Source organism: Emydura macquarii, unplaced genomic scaffold (genome assembly GCF_026122565.2).
Source record: "Emydura macquarii macquarii isolate MOO-44397 ecotype Brisbane River unplaced genomic scaffold, CSIRO-AGI_Emac_v2 contig_3451, whole genome shotgun sequence".
NCBI classification, from domain to species: Eukaryota; Metazoa; Chordata; order Testudines; family Chelidae; genus Emydura; species Emydura macquarii.
Genome location: NW_027133588.1, coordinates 7,322,144 through 7,345,027, shown reverse-complemented (window position 1 = coordinate 7,345,027; position 22,884 = coordinate 7,322,144). Strand labels below are relative to the sequence as shown.

Genomic DNA, 22,884 nt, shown 5'->3' with positions numbered 1-22,884 from the left:
AATGCTACCACCCTTTCAAATTAATAAGGAACATCCTTTCCTTTCCCTTATAATGTATGTGATTTAGTAACCCAGTGTTGTGAAACTGCTTAAGCTCAATTTTTCAACCTTCTAATGATTAAGGATAAACATTTTTCTGGCTTCAAGAACTTTCTCAATAGACTTTAAAATTGGGAGTTCTGGAGATCTCTCAGCTTCTTGCTTTGGTTGAATGATAAATAGAAAGTTGGATGCTTTATCTTACACTTGCCAGATTCAGCCTCCCCGTGGAGCTTCAAGAGCAGCTGTTCATCTTTTAGGATTTGGAGCCTTTTTTCAGTCTCCTTGGAGATACTGTTGTAAGCATTTTTAAACCTTTCAACTCACAAAATAATTTTTTAAGGGATGCAGCTTCAGGTTTTCTTTTTTTCCCCCCCTTTTCTGTTACTTCCTTTCAACCATTAATCCATCCCACACCTACTGTCTATTAGAATAGTTTGTGATCTCAGCCTGGCCTTTGTATGATGGCTCTGGTTTAATGTGGAATATCTTTGCTGAACTTCTTGATGCTAGTCATACGCTATATTTGTTACAAGAGGTTAGGTAAATAAGATTTTCTGAGAGCCAAACTATCTAATGATTAAAGAATTACACCTGCCTATGACCAAGCATTTTTCATGTGTATTTTCTTTAAACCATAAAGCAAGGTGTTTTACAGCCTGGAGGGAGGGACTCAGTGCAGGAGCAGGGCGTTACCAAGACCTTGACTGCAATTGGATAGGCCTGGACAGATGCTCACGTACCCTCCTGCTTATGCAGAGATGATCCCTCTGTTGATCTAGTGCAGGCTGAGTGCCTGCGTTATTACATCTCTATTGCCTGTCGTTAGCCTGAATGCTCATGTTAAATGCAAAGAATTTCCATTCACGTGTAACATCCTTCCCAGCTTCACCAGCCGTCCTGTGTAAAGCCGTCACTCCAGCACTCGGCCGCAGCACGCCCGGCCCGTGCTCGGGGCAGGAGCAGCAGCAGGAGGGTTATTAGTCTGCAGTCAGGTGCAGACCAGCTGAGCAGAACGCAGTGGGGCAGACCGCCGGGACCTGCCCTGCCCTCCCCCCTTGCGAAAGTGGCAGTATTCTAGAGCGGAGTCAGCGCGCCACGCAACTAGCCCCGGCTGCGCCGCGCCGAGCCGGCCACGCGGCACCGTCCGTGGGAAGGCGGCGTCCTTCCCGACGTCACTCGGCCGAGCAGCTGCGAGGGGGCGGGGCGGGGCAGGCCGGAGGTTGGCCCGCACGTGCCCCGAGCCCAACCGCGCGCGGCCCCGTACGGCCCTGCCCTTCCCTTCCCTTCCCAGCCGAGCCGCCCTCGCAGGGAAGAGCCCGGCGCGGCCCGGCCCCACACGGCCTCCGTACACCTGGTGCAGCGACAACCCTCCTTCCCGCAGGCTGCCTGCCGGCCTGCCCACAGCTCCCGCTCCTCGCACGCGGGGCCCGGCCCGGCCCCGGCTCGCACGTGGCCGGGCGCGGCGCTCTTTGCGAGCCGTTCATCTCCCGCCCACCCACCCCGCTCGCTGCCTTAGCGCGCGGGCTCTCGCCGGGCCGGGCCGGGCCGAGCTGACTGAGCTGGCAGCCGGGGCTATCGTGTCGTGTCGTATCGATCACTCCGGGTTCGGCTCATCGCGCCTGGCCCTGCGGCGCGGGCTGCAGAGCGGTGAGGGAGGGAAGGGGGGCGGGGAGGTGCCCGCGGGGCAGCGAGCGGCTGTCGGCGCGTGAGGGAGCCGGAGGGCGCAACATGGCGCCGCCTCGCTCGGGCCCGGCTCCTCGGGGTCGGTCGCAGGTAGCGCTGCGCTTGTTGTGTGTCCTGCCCGGGCGCAGGGCGGCGGGACCGGGACAGGCTCCCGCCTTCGCCGCCCTCAGAGCTGGAGCCCTGCGCGGTGACGTCACGGCGGGAGTATGACGTCACGGCATGAGGTCATCGTGTCGCCCCGGGCGGAGCAGTGTTCCCGCTGAGGGCGGGGCGGGGCCCTTCGCTCTGTGGAGGCCGGTGCCCCGGGCCCCGTGGCTGCCCGTCCCATGCAGGCGGGTGTAACTGCCCCGCCTCTCGGTGACACTGGGCAGCGGGCCAGGGGCCGGTGCCAGGCGGGAGCACGGACTGCCTGGGAAAGCGCCCTGCCTTGCCCCCGAGCAGGGGGCCGGGGCGCTGGGACCGGAGTGGTCTGGCTGCCCTGCTGGCCTGGTAACGGTAACAGTAACGCCGGGGGCTCGAGTCTGCCCCTCCGCTCGCCGGGTGTCTTTGGCAGCGCTTTGTGCCTGGTTTAATTCCCTGCCCGTGTCCTGGGGTACTGGGGTACCGGTACTGGGGTACCGGTACTGGGGTACCGGTACTGGGGTACCAGCAAGGCCAGGGGAGCGGGGCGGTAAACGGGATTGCAAACTGGCCGGGGTAGCATCAGAATCTCTGTTAACCCGTTTCAACACACAGGGTTGTTTTAAATGGAAGATGTTGCCTTTAAATGGAAATTGTACTGGATGCCGGGCAGGATCCACCAACAAATATGTATTGCACGTTCTTGTTGGTGCCGAGACCAGGGACTGGGTGGGTGTGGGAGCATAGGACAAGGCTAATCAATTATTTTTTGTTGAAGTCCAAATTTCTTGGTCAAGGTATAGTCAAAGTCCAGACTCCAGACAAAAAGATACAAAAATAATTATTATAGTAATAAGTAAATGAAAAGATTTCACGTTCCATTCTAAAGCATCTGGTGGTCCGGATTTGGCCCATGGGTCACCTATTGACTACCCCAGTGTGGGACAGTGTAGCTCTGGTGGTGGTGCTCAGTGGGTCTGTATATTAGAAGCTGCCAGTGCAACGGAGTGTATATGTAGCTAGGGCTTGCATGTTGCAGATAGTTAGGAAGCTTTATTTAGGCCCCACTATGCCCTTATTCTTCCTGCATAGTATGTTTGTGTAAAGAGCAAAAGACACAACAGAGAGAGTCAGGCGACCTGGGTTGAAAACTTAGTCCCTGACTTGTGTGACTACGCATGTTAAATAGATATTCAAATTAAATGCCCCAAATTTTAAGTTTGTATAAACAAGCTACCATGACATATAACAGTCTAAGCCCATAACATGTTTCCATAATTAAATCAGTCAAATGCAAACATTTTAAACAAGCACTCCCCTGCCATGTTTGACTATAAACAAGGTGAAGTTAACTTCATTGATACTTGTTGCATGAAAACCTAGGTCCTGATTCTGAAAACACTCATGCACTGAAATCAGTGGAACTACATGTGGTCGTAAAGTTAAGTGTGTGCATAAAAGTCTTTTCAGGATTAAGGCCAAAAGCCTGAACACTGAGTTTTTAAAAGTTTTCACTGGTAAATAAACCGTTGTGCTGTTAATAACAGGTAAATAATCTTGTTTGCTTACACCATAGGTTTTGTTTTTTTTTAAATTCACAATGTTCCTTCGACTGCTTTATGCCTCATTTTCTCCCATTTGTTGAGCATTTAGATTGTCAGTCATAAGGTATATGGCTTAGCAATAAAGGAACTGAAATGTTCAAATATGGATGCAGCTCTTCAGAATTTAGAGCCAAGCTGCTTCTGCATGAAAGGATAGGTGGCAGCTTCTCTAGTTCAGCCTTATTTTTCACTCCTGTGGTGTTTGTCTCTCCTCAGCCGTGTAAAGATTTCTTAAATACATTGATGCAATTTTGTGGCTGACAAGTCCTGCCAAAATGGAAATGTTTGCTGTAGTTGTACTTGGAAGCCAGGTTGACAGGGTGCAAGAGCAAAATATAGCTGTTAGTGCAGTCCTTAGAGTGCAGCTATACTCATCCTGTAGCAGTTTTTTTAGCATATTGGTGAGCTCTAATCCTCAAATATATATGCAAATTAAGGGCCAAATCCTTAGAGCTGCTTAGCATCTAACTCCCACTGACTTTAGTGGGAGTTGCAAATATGCTCTTCAGGTGCTTTGCAAATATGCTCTTCAGGTGCTTATTGCTTCATGATTTCAGCCTAGATATAGCCTAAGGCTCCTGATGAGTCTGGGTCAGAGTTCAGACTCTCCTGTTCAAAGTAGATCTTGAAATGCTGATAGGGGGAACAGTTCTGTCTATCTACTTGACTGTTACTGAGTTTTTTAGAAATGTTCGGTTAAACACAGCTGTGTTGCTCCATATAGTAGGTTCTGTCCACTACTGGTGCACAGTGAAACATTAAAGGGATAGTGGTAGCACTGGGAAAGGTAGCAGGCTGAAAAGGAGTTAATTGTTCCAGACCTGCTCAGTCTATTTCTTATCTTCACTATTCACATTGGTGATATTTGGCGCTTAATAGATTTTTTGATCAGTAGACTCAGAATTGTTTTTAACTTTTCATGTATTTCCTTGCAGGCAGGGCAGAGGAGACAGGCAAATAACATAAAGCCAAGAAAACTCCTCTTTTTAATGATTTCAGAATAAGAAAATATCACTCAAATGAAGCAGCCCATGCAGTCTACATGTTTTTTAAGCCCATAATGTCGGAAGACAAGTCTCCAGAAAATAAAAGACCCCGGAGAAGCTTGTCCCTCAGTAAAAACAAGGAAAAAAATGAAAATAAGAAAAAGAATGAAGCAGAAATTAAAGGAACACCACTCATACCTTCAGCTCCTTCCTCTATCCTTTCATTTTTTAACAACACTCCCCCTGCTAACGTCACCTGTCCTATATGCGGGCAGATGGTGCCCAGATATGGGATCAACAAGCACATAGATGAAATGTGTCAGAAGAGCCCTGGGGAAATGATTTTGGTTAATTCAGGACTTGACAGCTCTATGAGTGAGAGTCCATCGGGTGTAGATCTGAACACTAGTTCCAGCCCATACATTGCAAAAAAAACCTTGACTCCAGAGAAAAATACAAGTTTCTTCGAAAGCAACTTGTTGACAATGAGAGCAGGCGTAGGACAGCAGACTAGTCCTTACTTTAAGAAGAATAATGCTCCAATAAGCAACCTTCAGAATGAGCCAAGGGTGCAAATGGTTAAAAGTATCTCTTTGGGAAGCTTGTCATCTAAACTATCCAGAAGGCACCATATCCAGAATAGACAACTGGCAGAACAAAACCAGAAGAAGAATTCCTCGCCTCTAGCTGTTCACAGTATGTGTGACAATGCTGCAGAATGGGGTGATGGAGAGACTTGTGCTGGGAATGGCTCTCAGAAAGAGAATCACTTAATTCTGGCAGGGTCCCAGAAACAGCATGTCCCAAAAGACAGTTTAACAAAAGAACTTGAAAGTCAGGGAGAAACACGAGAGTGTGATAAAGAGACACTTGTGGGTTCTGCTCCGGGATTAGTACCCTCAGGTAGCATTGTTGCCAAGGAACTAGTGTCTGCTGCAGGGAACACCAAGAAAGACATTTGTTCTGAAGGCCTGGTGCCTAATTTTGGCAAACACACAACACATCCAGCAACTTATAATAAAGTAGAGAGATCTGATAGTTCAGAAGCCAAAACTCAGTTTTCTGTTAAGGATATTGCTTCATCGAGGACACAAGTGAGGTGTGAGAGCCATACACAAAACTGCCCAGTGAAGGGTAATACAGGAGTACTTCCTATGGAAGATCATGAAGATTTAAGGAATGAGATGATTTATTACGCTTTCTCAGAACCTGTGCAAAGGGTGGATTTTCAGAGTACTTCCAGTGAAATTTTAGACAAAGTAAGTGGTACACTTAGTTCTGCGTCGGACTCTTCTGGTCACCCGTATTATCTCCGGAATTTCCTGATGGTGCTGAAAGCAGTCCTGGAGAATTATGATGATATGAGACTTTTTGATGAGCAGGACACCAACACTATTGCAAAGTTCCACCAACTGTCAGGTATATTTTACTTTAGTTACTTTATTGTTGTGTTGAGTGTCTTGGCTATTGCTATCATTTTTACATTGAAGATGTTCAGATGCTATGATGATAGACAACAGTATAAAACCCCAAGGTAGATAGTGTGAGGATGAAACCCCCTCTTCCTCCTTCCCAAAAAATACAAACAAAAAGAGAAACAGCAACAATCGTGATTAAATCTTCCTTAATAATCATTGTATGGGAAAAGCAAGGTGGTTGAGATAACCGGTCTGGTTGGTCTGGTTGGACCAACTTTGTGGTTTCTGTGTGGGTGAAACCAGACAGTCTCAAATGAACTTTACAGAAACATGATAAAACATGATAAAAGACAAAAACACTAACCTATGGGCAAAAACTTTTTACAAAGCAATCACTCCATATCTGACCTATCAGTCTTCTTCCTCAAAAGAAACCTGTACAACATCTTCAAAAGATGATCCTGGGAACTTACATTCATAACTCTACTAAATAATAAAGATCATTGTCTCAACAGAGACACTGATTTTATGGCTCATTGCAATTTGTAACCAAGAATCCTTTTTTGTCTTATACCTGGAGAGGTGATAGTTGCCCACTTCATTTTAGGTGGTTTCTTGAAACTTGTATTAACTCCTTTTGTTTAACAATCTGTCCCACCTTTTAATTAGCTGTGACACTTTGGTTATCTTTTCCAAACATAAAGAAGAGCTCTATGGAGTTCGAAATCTTGTTTCTTCCACCAACAGAAGTTGGTCCAATAAAAGATACTATCTCATTCACCTTGTCTCTCTCATATCCTGGGACCAACATGTTTACAGCACTACAAGCATCTTATATGGAAAAGTGATTTTCATTTTGACCCGGTGAAATTTGTATGAAATAAAGATAGACTTAAAAATCTATCCTGGCAGAATTCTATAGCATTATGTATAAAACATTGTATAAAAAATGAAAAGCAATTTTGACTTTGGTTGCTGTAAAATATATAAAAGATTTGCTGGGAACTGATAAGAACATTTTATTAAGATAGTTTCTAAACCTTGTACAAATATTTTGAATTTTGGAGAGTAAAACTCTCCACATTTTGGGAGTTTGGCTATAACCTATATTGCAGCATGGTCTCCTCTCTGATCAGCATATGGAGTTGTTAAATATCACAAGCACTGGGCTAAAAGGAGCGCATCACCCAGAGTGAGGCTATCAACCCTCAATCTTGAACTCCTGAGTTACGCTGTAGGTGCAGAACTTTCTTTAGACTGGGCAGTATGAGGGCAGCTGAGTACTACATGCGATTCTCGGTTTTATGAGATGCTCCATTTTCTGTCCATCTGCAGTGGTCATTATCTCTGTCAAAGTTTGTTCTCTCACTCTCTTAGTTGCACCCGTGTTCAGGTCCATGCAATCTATCAGAATGGTGGCAGTCTGCAGTGAGGGCAGTCTACAACAAATCCATATATGTCATAAACTACTGTCTTGCAGACAGTGGAGGAAGGAATCCTAGCAACTCTAACCTTGCAAGCAGGGCCCAATTAACCTTTTCTGGGCCCCTGTGGGAATGATTGTAGAAGACAGGCGATGGACACAGAAGTTGTCTTTGATGCAGTGGGGCAGAGGGGGAGGGGTTCAGTCCTCAGAGCGAGGCAGGGGCCTGGGCCAAGAGTACAGTGGGGCGGACTGGAGGGTCAGTGTCCGGAGCAAGGCAGGGGCCAGAGCACAACAGGGCCGGGGGGAGCCAGTTCTCGCTCTCTCTGTCCAGCTGAACTGCTGCTCCTCCAGGCAGCAGCAGCTGCTCTTTCTGCTTGCCTGGCGGGGAAGCTGATTGTGGTTCCTCCTGTGACTGGTCTTTTAGTGTCCAGTCAGCAATACTTTCTGGTTAAAAATTGGCCGCCTGGCGGATCGGAGGGGCCACGGGTTCATAGCCCCATCACTTTTAAAAGTGGGAGGGTTGTGTTCTCCCATTTTTTTCCTGCCTTAGGGGCAAGCAGTGGGGGAGGTGGGAGTCTTAGGGGCTGAGCAGAGCGAGCAGTGGGCAGAGCCGGGCCTTGGGGAAGAGGTGGAGCAGGGGTGGGGACTCAGGGCGGAGCACGGGCAAGATCAGAGGGGGAGAGGTGGAACGGGGGAGAGGCAGGGCCACAGTCTGGGCACCAGTGCCCCTTCCCACCCCAGGAAGCTTCCGTCGCTCCTGCCTAGCGACCATAATGGGCCCCTTCCGAGTGTGGGTCCGGCACAACAGCGCCATTATAAACCCGGTACTGCTTGCAAGTAGAGAGAACCTGCATTCTGCTGTCTGTTCAGATGAGAGTAACGACTAGCAGTAACAAAGATGTGAGTAGGGGTGATGTTGACATCGGTAGCACCCATTTCTCTCCAGCAGCTTCAGACTGGAAGTAATGGGAGTTCCCATTGCTCCCTATCTGTTTTTACTGTTGCAGTTCCCTCCTGAGGAAGGTGCACAAAATGAAGCTGGCACCTGGTCATGTTGACAGATAGCTGTTGAAGGCACTAAATACCAAATTTCCAAAATGCCTAAGTTTTGTTGTATTTTTGCAAGATCCCAGTCTGATGTGCAGCTCCCTCACAATGCACGTTAGGCTTGTGTGCATAATAGGTATGTGCTCGTGCAACATCAGTGTATGTTTGAGCTGACTGCACAAAAGTGCCAGGCACTTCCATGCATACCTTTTTGAAAACGTGAGCCTGAAAGCATTGAATTGGCTGCACTAATTAATGAATTATATTAACTCAGTTTGGATTAACTAATGGATGAAATGCTTCATTGTAATTCAGAAGGGGAATATTTCTTCTAGTGGAACCTTTTGTATGTTCAGTTCCTTTGCATTGCTATCTAAAGTGAATTATTCACATTCATTTTCTTTTGTGCTAGTTTAAAATTTCTCGTGTGTGTTTTTTCACTTTTTAAATTAAAATAGAAGAAAGCTGGTTAAATAAATGCTGTTAGGGGACCATGACTCCAAAGCTGTTAGTTTTTTGTCCATTAATAGTCTTCTTAAAAGTCCCAAATGATCTTAAACTCTGATGCATGGCACAATAATAATAAAAAATAAATCTCTAAAGATCCAGAATTTTTGGATAGGCATCCTCTGAAATGTCATCACAGAAAGTAGGAAGCTTTCATTGAACATTTTCTTAATATTCATATCTTGGACTAAAGGTTAATACTGCACGTTTTTTGTTTCACTTGTTTGACATCACCAGGTGCTTAATACCAAACGGGAGTTGGATGACAGAATATGAAAACATTGGTTCATGCTTGTTAGGACGAGTAGTTTTGTAGCTGCAGTTCATATACATACCTAATCCGTAAGGTTTGTTTCTTAAAGATCTGAAGCTATACATACCACTGTAGAGAACGCAGTAATGCAATACAGTATGCTGGTGTCCTCTTGCCACTAGAGGAAGAGGAGACATTTTTATAATTAATATTGTATAAAATTTTAAAGAATTCATAAATGCATGGAGAAAACATACAATGTGAACATAAGTGAACAACAGATGTGGAGATGCTTTAGAACAATTTGCTCTTTGAGAACTCTTCTGTCTCATTTAAATGTGTATGGTGACAGTTTGAAGATATGGTAAATAAGTAAAATAGAAACATACACAAAGAATGGATCAATGTTCCTATATGGGCTGTAAACATGTTATGTAAGTACAGTGATGAGGTGCAAATCAAGTTAGTTACTGTAGAAACCCTGGAATCAACCCATAGAATATGTCAGAGCAGTTCCACTGACTCTTTTATATAGAGGGAGCTTTTTTTTGCAATGTGTAATCTAAATATTTTTCCCCCAATGGTTCAGGGAGCATAGAATAAGTGTGACTGCAAAGCATTGCTGATAAATTATCTGTGGTGTCCCAGCATCATAGTAAAATTGGGATCTCCTTTTCTCTAGGACAGGGGTGGGGAACCTTTTTTCTGCTAAGGGCCTGATGGTGGTATGCGGAAGACGGCTGAGTGTCCGCCGCCGAATTCCCCCCCGCCGCCAAACAGGCAAACAGCGGCAGGGTTTCGGTGGCAGGCACTGCCCCCCGCCCCCCAAACGGAACCCCGCCGCCGCCTTGAAACTGTGCCGCCGCCGAATTCCCCCCACTGCCAGGGCCAGACCAAATGATTTGGCGGGCCTTATCCGGCCCGCGGGCCGGACGTTCCCCACCCCTGCTCTAGGAGATGGAGCATGGTGACTCCCTGAGAAGTGTTGCTTTGAGGAAGTGACTGGATAGCATTAAAGCAACAGATAATGGATTGTACAGAAGCTACTATAAAATGAGAGAATCTTCAGTTTAACATATATTGGACAAAATAGATTAAACGTTCCGACAAACTTATTCCCTGTTCCCTATTAGATCTTGCTGCCAAAGCCTGTGTTGTCATTTGAACAGCTATGTACGATACAGTGTGGATAAAAATCAGTGATTTCTTTGTTGGATTTTTTAGTTTAAATTAAATGCCTTTTTCTGAAAAAATAAACCTATTTTAAAATTAAATTAGAAATTATAATAACCTATGTTAATGCCTTACTATGCTCTACTAAAATAATATAAATCAAATTAAAAAAACCCAGAACCCTTTATTTGTGAGGTTTTAAAGAAAATTAAACCACTAGACTGCTGGAGTCACTAACCAGGCCCCTGGAGCCAGAGTTTGTTGAAGTGCTAAACCAGTTTGTAGGTGCAGAGAGAATATTTTCTTCATTTCAGTTTATTCAGTTAGTTCTATTCAATGTTAATTCAAAGTTGAGAAACTGATTGGCAGTTGAAAATACAAGAAAGTTTTCTTTTCTCTTCCAATCTAAGAATGAAGATTAAGATTTACTAGTTCTAAACCCTTAAGGGCATGGTAGCCAGAAACAATAAATTCAGTTCACTAACTAGGGATAATACTTCTTTTGTGTATTAAATTAGTTTGTTTTAAGTGCAGAACTTTTTTTTGATAAACTTTTTTTCCTTGTATATCCAGTACATTTAAGGTAGTCTTATTTAAATAATAACTTTTAAAAAATGCTGGTTTTGTGCCTTTTTAATTGCAGCTTGACACATTACCATTAAAAGATGAATCATGTAGTAAGAAAGAAATGCATCATTCACTATTTTATGATGTAATAAAAATTAGGAATCTGAATACATTTGTTAATATATAATTGCTTAAATAAATGTGTATAGATATACACATCCTCTTGATTAGCAAAAAGTAGTACCAAATTTAGCATAAAGACTATATTTGGTTGCAAATCAAGATAGTTTTTAGGAAAATAACTGAAAAGTACAAATGCAAAACAAGATTGAAATGGATTATTTAGATGAAAGTTTTGTGCTTGCTGATTCAAATGATGATTAAAATCGGTTATTTAAATTGCTTTGATTTAAATCAGTCCACTCTAATGCAAAGTCATGCTGCTTCAATAAAAACGTTTATTGGAAAAGGCTGTTTTCTTGTTGCTATATACCTAATGCATTATTTAAGATATTTGCATAGTATGTATACTTCACTAATTCATTCGTTTCTGCTAAAATGCATATCTGATTTCTGCAGCTGATGGTTTTTGATGTAGGAATGTTTATTAGGACAAGCCAGTAGTACATGTTATGACAGCATTGCTCCATCCAGCAATTTACTTTTACAGAGTATGGTTGCTATCTGTTCTGCAGTAAGCTTTTTTAGCTGCAGTGCTTATTATGCAGGAGACTATGTATTTTTAAAGATCAAATGCCTTTTAAAGCAACTTTTCATTCTCCCTCTCCCACCCCAGTCTTTACAAGAAAGGAAGTGCTTTATGTTGAGAACAGGTTAACTGTCCATTTGTTTAAGCAATGGATGCAAAAAAAAGATAAAAATCAAATGTTCTAAAGAAAAGCTCATATACTGGTTAGATACTTCCTGGTTCTAAATGCCCATCATTAAGCAGTTTTCTGTACCATTGTTAGATTTGTTGTGAGTTGTTCTGTAGCATTGTTAGCTGAAAACCTGTGAGGTGTTCTTGAGTTTTAAAATAATATAGTAGCAGTTAATGTAAAGGTGCATTACCAAAACCTGTAGGCTTAAAATGTGTCCTACTTTGTCTCATTATCATTATTGCCTACTTTATTCAAGATGGATAATCTTGGTGAGGAATGTTTTCTGTATTTTACATGTTTGTTTGTTTAAAATCCATATCGCTATTGGAAAAATTAAAATACCATTTTGGTAACACTCCTTAATGCACTATGGGAGCTCCTCATTCTAGTCTGCAAATGACATGCCAATCTTGGAGTAACATGTTCCTACAGACCAAACTGGTACTAATGCACAATCAGGGAACTAAACAAAGCAAATATGATTGCCAGTTATGCTTACTTAAAAATGCAGAAGAAAATAATTACCATGTAATCACTCTCCTCAGGCTTTTTGCATCTTTTCCCAATCATATTTTCACTTAAAATGAGATTGTTAATTTCAGCTGAACACCTGATACTGCTTTTTCATATGAGTGAAACCATCTTACTAACAATAGCAACAACAACTAAAAAAACCCTACCCCCAGGTAACATGCTGCAGAATATAATGCTTGAATAGAAGTAAGTTTTTAGCACAGGACCTTTTATTTTCCTGTCTGCCTTTCAAATCCCTTTGCGTTAAAGCCATCTTTTCACTGCAGTTATTGAATTTCAGACTTAGTTTTGTCATTTTCCAATGGGGGGGTAAGAGGAGTAGGATACTCTTGTGCAAGTCAGCATTTTCTCTCTCTCTGTCTCTGATTTGCAAAGAATCAAAGACATTTCAAAGAAACTGTAAGACCACTGGGGAAGCGACAAATTGTGTCTTTGAATAGAGTTCTCTCAGTGGAATGATCCATCTGATTTATTGAAAGAGATAGAGAAAAAGAGTCTGGAGGACAGAAGTAAGTTTACAGCCAAAAGAAAAGTTTAATAAGCATGTATAAGTCAGCTGCTATTTTCTAATTACATCAGAATTGACGGTGTTCAAATTAATATGTCTGTTTTTATTATCAGTTATAGTTGAGCAGGAACAGAAAGCGGTAAACGCGTTAGAAGCTCATCAGGAGTCAGAGAACTACGTGCATGCAGGAGGATGCTGAAAGTAAACACATTTAAATCCACCAACCAGACAATCTTCGATTAATGAGGTTTTTTAATGTTCAAATTAAATTATGGTCAATATTTTAATTTTTGCATTTCTTTCATCTTAGACAGTGAGAAATTAGTTCTTGTTCCTTTATGAGCACACTGCTGCAGTGTTAGATTCTGAAAAGCACCTAAAAGTAACTTTATACGGGTGAGTGGTTCCAGTGTGGGACTGCTTGTAACTTATCCTATTAGTGTTTGAAGCATCAAGTTCTTAAAATGTAAGATCCTTGTTGCAAGGGCCTTGTCTTATGTTTGCAAAACACCTTGTGCACCTACACACTATATGAATGGATTGATCTTATCTCCTTTTGTTTGGGTCTTTCACACAGCAACAAGGAGAGATCTGTTGTCAAATATGAACATTTTATTATAAAACCAGAAAAAATGTCACAGGGGAAGCAGTGCTATACCTGAAACACCTTCTGTTTTTTTTAAATGACTAGATTTCAAACAGACTGTCTTTCAGGGGCAGGTTAATGCCAACCTTACGTGGTTTAACTTGCATTCTTCAATATCTGTAGCCAATAAGGAACTATTTGGCTATACAATAGAATCTCAAAGTTACGAGAATGGAGGTTGTTCGTAACTCTTGAAGAAAACATTATGGTTGTTCTTTCAAAAGTTTACATCTAAACATTGACAATACAGCTTTGAAATTTTACTCCGCAGAAGAAAAATGCTGCTTTTAACCATCTTTATTTAAATAAAACAAGCACAGAAACAGTTCCTTAATTTGTCAAATCTTTTACAAAACTTTCCCTTTATTTTGTTTAGTAATTCACATTTAACACAAGACTGTACTGAATTTGCTTTTCAAATTGAATTTGAATTTTTTTGGTCTCTGCTGCTGCCTGTTTGTGTACTTCTAGTTCCAAATGAGGTGTGTGATTGACTGGTCAGTTCATAACTCTGATGTTCTACTGTATGTGATTTTTTCCTGTCTTTCAGCCAAACCAAAGATCCAAATGCAAAATTTCATACGGATATCAGATGAATTTGACACTTCTTGGAAGACTTTGGTTCTGCACATGAGTAAATGGATTGAATAATTTTACTGGTGGCAGATCTGGCTCTGATATATTTAATGCTGAAAGAAAAGCAAACCCTATTTGATCTGACCAGACATCTGAAAATTTGAAACATAAGAATTATTTCTCAGTAGGAATAAGTTGTAAAATCTACTTGAAGATACATTACAAATTTTTTCAAGTACAGAACTTGTCCATTAAGACAAAAATAGGATATTCCTTCTGTGAAGTCTGATCCAAAAAACCAACTGAAGTCATACAGATGTTTTGGGTGACTTCAGTAGGTTTTGGCTAAGGACACAATGCTAATCCTATACACTTGCCTCATCTTGGTTAAGAAAGTGACTAGAAAAGTAGATCAGGCTTGGACAGCCAGAATGAAACACAATTTAGCCAGAAGAGTGGTTCTACTCTGAAGTGTTTGTAAAAATGGCACACTCTGAGTCAAAAGACCTACTCCCTGGGTGTATTTGGAGTCCTCTCCCTTTATATTAGTGGCAGTGGTGCAGATGGTGCGCCTTAGTAAAGTCTGAGGGTAAAACTTGGCTCTAAAACACTCTATTCTTGTTAGTTGTCCAAAGGTATGAGTATGTGCAAAATTTCCAGCATCAATGGAATTCTTGTTATCCTTGTGCCACACGAGCAAAGATAGTTTCATCTATGTAATCCTTTTAAAACCACTGGGGTTTCATGAGTCTGAGGGCATAATTTGCCAGCAGAAGAGCTGCACAGGTGTAATTGGCATAATTTGGCCTCTAAAATGCTCGTGTTGATACATGAGAAGGAAAGAAACAAGTTTAACTTTCTGATTCCAGGAAGAATTTAGCATAGTTAGCAGTTAAAATATCTTTGTACTGATCTGATCAGATTAGATTTGACCTAGAGTAATTTAATTGATAACATCTGACCTCAAAATGGCATCTTTTCAGGGCAGAATTGCAATTTAAGTGGAGACCTATTAACAATGCATGGCTTAATCAGTGTCTGTATTTGGCAAAAATAAGGATCCCCATTCAGAGGCAAATCAGATAGTGCTGTGACTGTGGTATAAAAACATAGCTCAGCAAAAAAAAAAAATATATATATATATATATACATATAGTTGCCCAAAGCACAAAGGTCCACTAAAAATCCTCTGTGTACTCCTTTTCTTCAGAACCAGATGTGACCAGTACGTATCTACGGTCGCCCACCTGAAAATGCCAGGGTCAGGGCATGCTGCAAAAAGGAGAGCAGATTCTCCCAAAACTGGTGGCTAACACTGAAGTTAGGAGCCCTGTGTGACTGGTTGGGGAATCCCCTACACTGGTTAACAGGAAGCCCCAAAAAAGAAATACACAGCCCCCTGTATTGCATTCAGTCTCTGGCTGCAAATCAGCAACTAGGTCCAGTAAAGTGAGACGTTATTTAAAACTCTGCTTACTGTATAAAATGTTCTCCTGATCTCCAGAGAGTCAGCCACATTACCAGATCAATACTAGTTCAAATCTTACCCAAATACCACACGGCCAGCCAATCTTTTAGTATCTAAAGCTAAAGGTTTATTATAAAAGAAAAGAAACAAACAAGATGAGAGATGTTAAATACAAATGACTTCAGAGTCCATATATATCAGATTTTCAGCAGTATTGATGAGTTTCTGGCTTGTACAGTTCCTTTGGAGTACATTCAGTACCTGGATGGGTCTCAGTCCTTTGTTTCTAAGCTTCAGCTGATCCAGTGAAGTAGTTCATTCCTGCTTCTTACCTCTGGATCAAGACAAAATTGTGATGGTGAAGCTGCCTTTTATATTCTTTGCCATGTTGCCTGTTTCAAACACAAGCCCGTGGCAAATGTGCATGGAAAAGTACTCAAGAGTCCAAGCCCATAGCCAGAGGCATGTCTCTACATGTGATGACTCATAGGTGTAGCCGCTGGCTTCTCTCCCTGAGTGCATTGTATAGCTGATTGCCCCTGATTGGCCCTCAAGCAGGCTGGACAGTACGGATGGTAATCTGTTGGGTGTGTCACCCAATAGCTCAGCACAGGTTTTAGATATAGAAATATCACACGTTCAATACTTACCCTACAAAGACAATACACACATATAGATGAGCTTATCACATTCAGTAAATCATACCTTTTCCAATGATACCTTACATGGCATATTTTGTAAGATTTGTTGTAATTTTGCAATATTGGTATCTATATTATAATAAATGGTCACTCATATTCCAGAGAGTGTCACACAAGAGACTTGCGCGTTTGAAGAGAGAGAATGTAAGCATTTGGACTATTTACATTTGAAAAGTGGAGTTACCATTTCAAAGAAAATTTATAAAAATCCTTGTGAGGTTAGCACTGAATGTGCAAAATACATTTTTAACAACCATTCCATCAGTTTTGCAAGCCCACATACGAAGTTATGGGCTTCTCATGTTATTTCAAAGGCTGAAATCTGATATTTAACTGAATCAACTTGTAAAAATATCTTAAAGCTGCCTAACTCTTTTAACAGACAAGCTGCATCAGAGTGATAATTTTTGTAGGTTCTGTGTATATGTATAATGCAACCTTTTATGCTTTAATGATTTTTTGTCTCTTTCCCGATTTAAATATAAACTACAGCTAGTGGACAGAAGTTGTATGTGAGACTTTTTCAACGCAAGCTGAATTGGATAAAAATTAACAAAATAGAGTATGCGGAGATCAGTGCAGATTTGTTGCCAGTAATTGGAGAACTGGTTGAAGCAGGCTTTCTGCAAACAGGTATGGGAAACGACCGGCACGTTGTTAGAATTAAATTCTGTTCTCTGGCGGCTGCTGCCAGTCTGTGTCTTGGGGTGGCCAATTAAGAGAGTCAAGTTGAGGAGCATTCTAGTTGAGCAATTCAGGCAGATTGGCAGCTTGCTCCATTAAATTAAGTTAGTAGTGCAAATCAGTTGAAGAGGGAGAGCTGGGCATGGTTTTTTTTGACTGAGCAGGCTAGATTTCAGTCATTAGGATGAGAAGATAAAAGTTAATTCATATTAGCCTGTATTGTCAGTTTAATTCCGATTTAGCTGGACCAGATTTCTGTATACTCGTGTTTTGTTTTGAAATTGCCGTGCAATTTTCCTGATTCTTGTACTTCTGCGAGTGCACCATTATTAATTTCCATAATAAATAAATTTCAAATTGTATTTGGAAAGTTAGTTTAAATTACTGGTCCATAGCTATTTCATACATAGGTAGAACTTTCTACTTACTGTCCAGAAACTCGCTGTACTTTAAACTGCCCTATGTAATATTTTGAATGCTCAAGTATTTTCCTGTGTACCTGCAGAATCTGAATTAGAAGACCTTTCTGAGGGGCTGGACTTGCTTTCTGCTCCTGAGCTAAAAACATTAGCAAAGACGTTTCACCTGAAGAACCCAAATAGTCAGAAACAGCAGCTGATGGAGGACTTTCTCAGACTGGCGAAACAACCTTCGATATTCAGCAGGAATCCGGCTGGTATTGGGGCAATGATTTTGAAAAGGTACCGTTTGGGCTTTTTATGTAAAATCTTCTACTTAATTCTGCAGATGAATATAAATTATCTGCGAGATGACCATGAGTTTAGATGTATTTTGGAAATGAAATACATTTCATATGTATTGTGAATTAAAGCATCAAGAGCAGCAGTAACTAACACCCGAAAAGCATTAAGGTTTTATTAATAATTTTAGTAACTGTGTTATATCATGGGTCAAATACAAAATTAAAAGGGCTGCCAGAGGAGGGTCTTTAGTGCCTCAACCTTTTTCTTCTCTTCAGACTTGGGCTCGGATGACTGTGCTTTGGTTTTGGCTAAAGCTCAGTCTCTCAGTTTTACATTTCCAAGGACAAAACCAAAAGCATAGTCTATAGTAGTACAGAGTATTTCCAAGTTTCCCCATGTCACTCATGACATGTTTTAGTTTAATTTGTTTTACTTTTGTAAATAATTCTTGCTATGTTTGTGGAACTTCATGGAAGTAGTAAGGCATCAGCAGCACAAATCTGAATATGTTTACTGGGCCTAATCCTTCTCCTCTTACTACTGCAACTGCATCAATGAGATTACTTGTACAAGGCAAATACAGTTTGGTCTGTTTATAAGGAGTATGTTGTTAGCCATCCACTTGCATTGCCTCAAATATGTATTGGAGCAAGCAGCAAAACAGCCCCCCAAGTTGTCTGCAATATGATTAGATGCATGAAACAAAACATAGTGCAGACTACAGTAGATGTACAAAATCAACAGCTCCTGAGCCTGGAGGAGAGGCTTTTCTTGGTCCCTGCCTATAAAGATAAGGCCGTTGCCACCTGTTTTTCGTTTGCTGGCCCTGCTAGAGTCAGGGGCAGAGTAGTAACCACTTTCCTTAAGGTGACTGGCCTTGTGGCTGGGGTGGGGCAGTAGTAGCCTTTGATAGTCTCTTAAGAAAGAAAGTGGCAGGGAAGACCATCTGCTTACTCCAGCAGATTGCCACTCTGTCCACCAGCCCTGAAACTCTGTTCTCCTTCACCTGTAGTCATCCATCATTGGGCCCCTTTCTCCTGTTTCCTTCCCTCTCCTCCCCATTTCCCGTGTCTCTCCTTTCCCCAAGTTTGGATATTTTTCTGAAGCAAAACCTTTAGGGTGGGAATAGCAGCTCTGATTTGGCTTACTTGATCCAACCTTTCTGGGGTTAGGTTCAGTTTTAAGGTTTTTGATCTGGTCCCATCTCTACCTTTGCCACTACACTAGGTGAAGACTGTGGATAGAGAGATGGAGGTGGTTATATCGTGGAATGTCATTGTACAAGATTTCCCATTTTCCCATTTTCCCATACTTCAGTCCAATTCCCTGAGATCTCTGTTCTTCTGGCAGTGGCAGAAGCTGTTTTAAATTTTGTGTAGTTTTGTGCTTTGGACAAATGTTCATCTCAAAATACTGCAATGTTCGTCCCCTCTGTGACCTGTTCGTGCCTAGGGTAGCCACCTGAAAATGCTACGGGCAGGGCAGGCTGCAAAAGGAGAGCAGATTCTCCCAGCACTGATGGGTGACACTGAAGTCAGACTTCCCAACCAACCACAAACAATGCTTCTGATTCCTCATACTGGTTATCAAGAAGCTAAAACAAAATCTACATAGCCCCCTTTACTGCATTTCAGTCTCTGGCTCTCAATCAGCCAGTAGGTGCAGTAAAGAGATAAGTTATTCAAAACTCTATGCTCTTTACCAGAAAGGTTCTCCTGACCACAAAGAGCCAGCCACATTACCAGATCAGTATGTTTGGTTCTTACCCAAAATACCACACTGACAGCCAATCCTTTAGTAACTAAAACTAAAGATTTATTATAAAAGGAAAGAAACAAATTACAAGAGAAATGGTAAAGGATTAAAGCAATCAGATCCGTACAAATAATTTAAAAATCCATATATATCAGGTTTCCAGTAGAATTGTGTGGTTTGCAGGCTTGTATACATCCAGTACCTGGATGGGTCTCAGTCCTTTGTTTCACAGCTTCAGTTGTAGATAAGTTAATTTAGAGGTAGGTGAAGGCTGAAGAAGACTAAAGACAAAATGGATGTGGTGCAGCTGCCTTTTGTCCCTTGGCCTTTGCCATGCTGCTTGTGGAAATGTACAGAAATAAGATGGAGTCCGGGTCACATGAGTAAGTCCTGGTGACTCATAGGGTGTAGCCCCTGGATTCTTTCCTTAGGTTTATTTTATCTTTGAGTTCCCTTAATGGGCCGGCTATTGCTACAGCCATCCTGTCTGGAGTATTGCCCAGAAACACAGCACAAGTTGAAATACACATACATCAAACATATCCATAACTTCCAACACAAATGTGACACACACACACAAACAATATCATCATATTTAGCCTTTCTAACAGTACCTGAAATGGCATATCTCATGAATTATTATAATTTTGAAATATTGATGTTAAATACTATCATAAATTGTCCCCCTAATTCAGCCAGCGTCACCCCTCCCCCCAATAAAGTTTCTTTTATGTTACCCAAAACAGTAGTGTCCTTGGTGTTTGTGATGGTTCTTGGGATGCCCAGGACTGTGAGACACCTTGTTACCCCCCTGTCTTCAGCAAGAGGGAGACTTGTTGCTGCTAAACTAGGTTTCAGCTCCCTGACACCATCAGTCTGTTACTCACCCAAAAATCTCCTCTGCCTCCTTTGCCTTGCAGGTTAACAATAGGTGCACACCAGTTCCCAGGCTGCTTTGAAGTTTTCCCATGTAGTGTCCAACCCGTAACCATAGAACATTCACAGAAATACTAGGTCTGCTGCCCCAGAGAAACAGTGTACACACCAGGTTGAATGATTCAACTCAGGATCAGCTCCTTGTATAATACTACAGCCCTGGGATATATTTATAGTGAAAACAATGTAAATTTATCAAAGCTTTGAGATTCAAGAGAAAGTGAGTAAAGATAATGGAAACAAAAGGGTTATATATAAAACAAAATCATAACACAATTTCTAGAGACTAAACTTAATAGGATAACCTATCTAAAGAAGTTCTCTTATCTTTTGTAGTGTTTCAACCAAGCCTGGTTGAGACCCCGTTTTCATGAATGTAAACACACTGTTAATTTACTTCCTACGTACAGGATAAAAAAGTGTCTCTTGCCTTCTACTTATATCCCCAAAGTTCATAGGCTGTCCTTAGAGACAGTAATCCCCACACCACACACTGTCCTTGCTTTTTTTCCTGAATCCTCCTTTTTCCTGTTGACTTAAATAGGGCTTTCATTGTGTTGGCTTATAATGCTTAATTTACATGCCAACTGATAGGTAAATAAACATCTTTTGCCTGACAGAAACCTGTTTGTCAACTCTGCCTTGATACAGACTGTTGGAACATATTTTCAGTATAAATACACATAACTCCTTATATAGTATCTGTACAAACATTGCACACAATATTAATGACCAGCATGACCCTGACTTTCATTTAAGATCTCAAATTGTTGCCTTTGGTGAACCAGAAGATACATGCTAGGATCAGAATATTCTGATTCCCTTGCTAGTTGGCTTTGAGGGTTACAATGCTGAAAATTTGGAATGTTGAAAAATGAGATTTGGAATTCCCTAGTTATGGAAGGAGACTAATCTGAAGCAAAATGTTTTCTTGCCCCTCTCTTAGGGGTGGAAGATAGGCAAAACATAAAGCTGACTCAAGCTGGCTAATATCCTACAAAGTTTCATGACCAGGAAGGTTTTGTAGTGTGTGGTGATACTGTAGGTTGTGTTTCTGTGCATGTTAGCTATTTTAGAAGCGGGTTCAATCATTCTTAGTATGTTACAATATGACATTTGCGTTTCCCCTTCCTGTTAAATATAGTCTAATGGCAGCAAAGAACAGCTCATCTTTGGCTCTGGCAACATTTCATTTCATTTGGCCTGGAGGAGAACAGATGAAAGTACCCGAAGTATGGCACTTTCATGTCAGTTTAAAATACTGGCTCCTGTGTCTGATTTTGCTAATAAAATAGCTTTGGCTTCAGGAGATGCAGTTGTTTCTGAAGTCTAACCCAGTTTTAAAATACTGCTGTTTGAAAATACTTGCATCCCATGAGATTTCAGTTTCACTCTTTGATATCAGATACTTGAACTACATTATCATTTTGAGGAAAGAACTTCTCGGTTGATATTTGCATAATTTGCATAAATATCACAGTATTGAAGCTTACTTGATTTAGGAATATGGAGTCCAATAAATACAAAGAGAGGCTAAAAAAATATTTGTTTTATTAAATGAAGTTTCTCACCGGTTTGGATACGTTGGCGTTATTTTACTTTAGAGAGACATCTTAAGACCTTACATTAAATCCCTTATAATGGAATGTAATAAAACTGAAAAAGAATTAAGTGTCCTCAGTATATAGTTTGTAGTTCTACTGCTGTGACAGGTTATACTGTATTTTGCAATGTTTCTAGCCTACCTAATGTGGATATCAGTTATAGTATAAGATTTTTAAAAAGCTTTCTAGTAGTTTAAGACCAAAGCTTTATCTTAAAATTTGCCAAATATTTTTTGAAATTTTCTCTAATCCTTATTATCTGTCCTTTTTATCTTTTTAAATTCACCAGAAGTGATGAGAACTTAAAAAAACCACCCAAAACAGACAGTACTTTGTCCGACCCTAATAATTTTACTGTGATTCTCCAGAGCTAACAAACAAAAAGAGCACATCCACCTGCCCTCTCCTCTCTAGTGAACACTGACTGACTTGCCAAGTAATGTTGCATTGAGTTGAATATCTAAGTCCTTATCTACAAAGTGCTTAATGATGTGGGCTCAGGATGCCAAAAAGATTGCCTTAAGCTGTGGTATAAGGACTTTTCTTCTGTCAGTGACCCCCCCATTCTAGCACAATGGAGTTACCTGCCACCAGGGCATAAAGTTTGTGGGGGCTGGTCGAAAACTGTGGAATGAACACCTGAAGGATTTGAGAACTACCTCACCTGCAGAATGAAGTCTATGTCATAAACTCCACTTACTTCAATAGCCAAACCAAAAAGGGCAAAGCTAGTCCCTGGTGATGCAAAATGTGAGCCGTCCCATTGAACTCAATAGAACTGCTTGTGTGAGTGGCAGGACTGAACTTGTGTTCTGAAATGTTGTTTTGAAGCTTGCAAGAGGTTATCAGGAACAAGGGGCATGTGTGTAAAACTTTAACAGTAAAATTACTAAAATAAGTACTTGAAAGCATCTTTGAGAGTTAAATTGTTAAATTTAAATTAAATCGTTAGAAACCCTGAGGATTAAGGAATTCTGGAAACAGCATTGTTACTGTGAAAGTGTGGCTGATATTGTAATTAGAGTTTCTTTAGCTAACACTTATGAGAAGGGAAGGGTCTG

The 22,884-nt window shown here is 41.2% G+C and overlaps 1 protein-coding gene across 3 annotated transcripts in view; it reads left to right on the top strand.

The window, feature by feature from the left end:
* The first annotated feature begins 1,475 nt into the window (after positions 1 to 1,475).
* The window catches only part of FAN1 (FANCD2 and FANCI associated nuclease 1), a 42,272-nt gene continuing 20,863 nt past the window's right edge, over positions 1,476 to 22,884 (top strand). For 2 of the 3 annotated variants that reach the window (XM_067534551.1, XM_067534549.1), the window contains exons 1-4: positions 1,476 to 1,689; positions 4,385 to 5,854; positions 16,633 to 16,773; positions 17,330 to 17,525. In XM_067534551.1, the coding sequence (XP_067390652.1) occupies positions 4,492 to 5,854; positions 16,633 to 16,773; positions 17,330 to 17,525 (1,700 nt within the window). In that variant the 5' untranslated portion in view covers positions 1,476 to 1,689; positions 4,385 to 4,491. Of the gene's footprint in view, positions 1,816 to 4,384; positions 5,855 to 16,632; positions 16,774 to 17,329; positions 17,526 to 22,884 lie in introns of all 3 variants that reach the window. The other variant, XM_067534550.1, reaches the window with a different exon arrangement.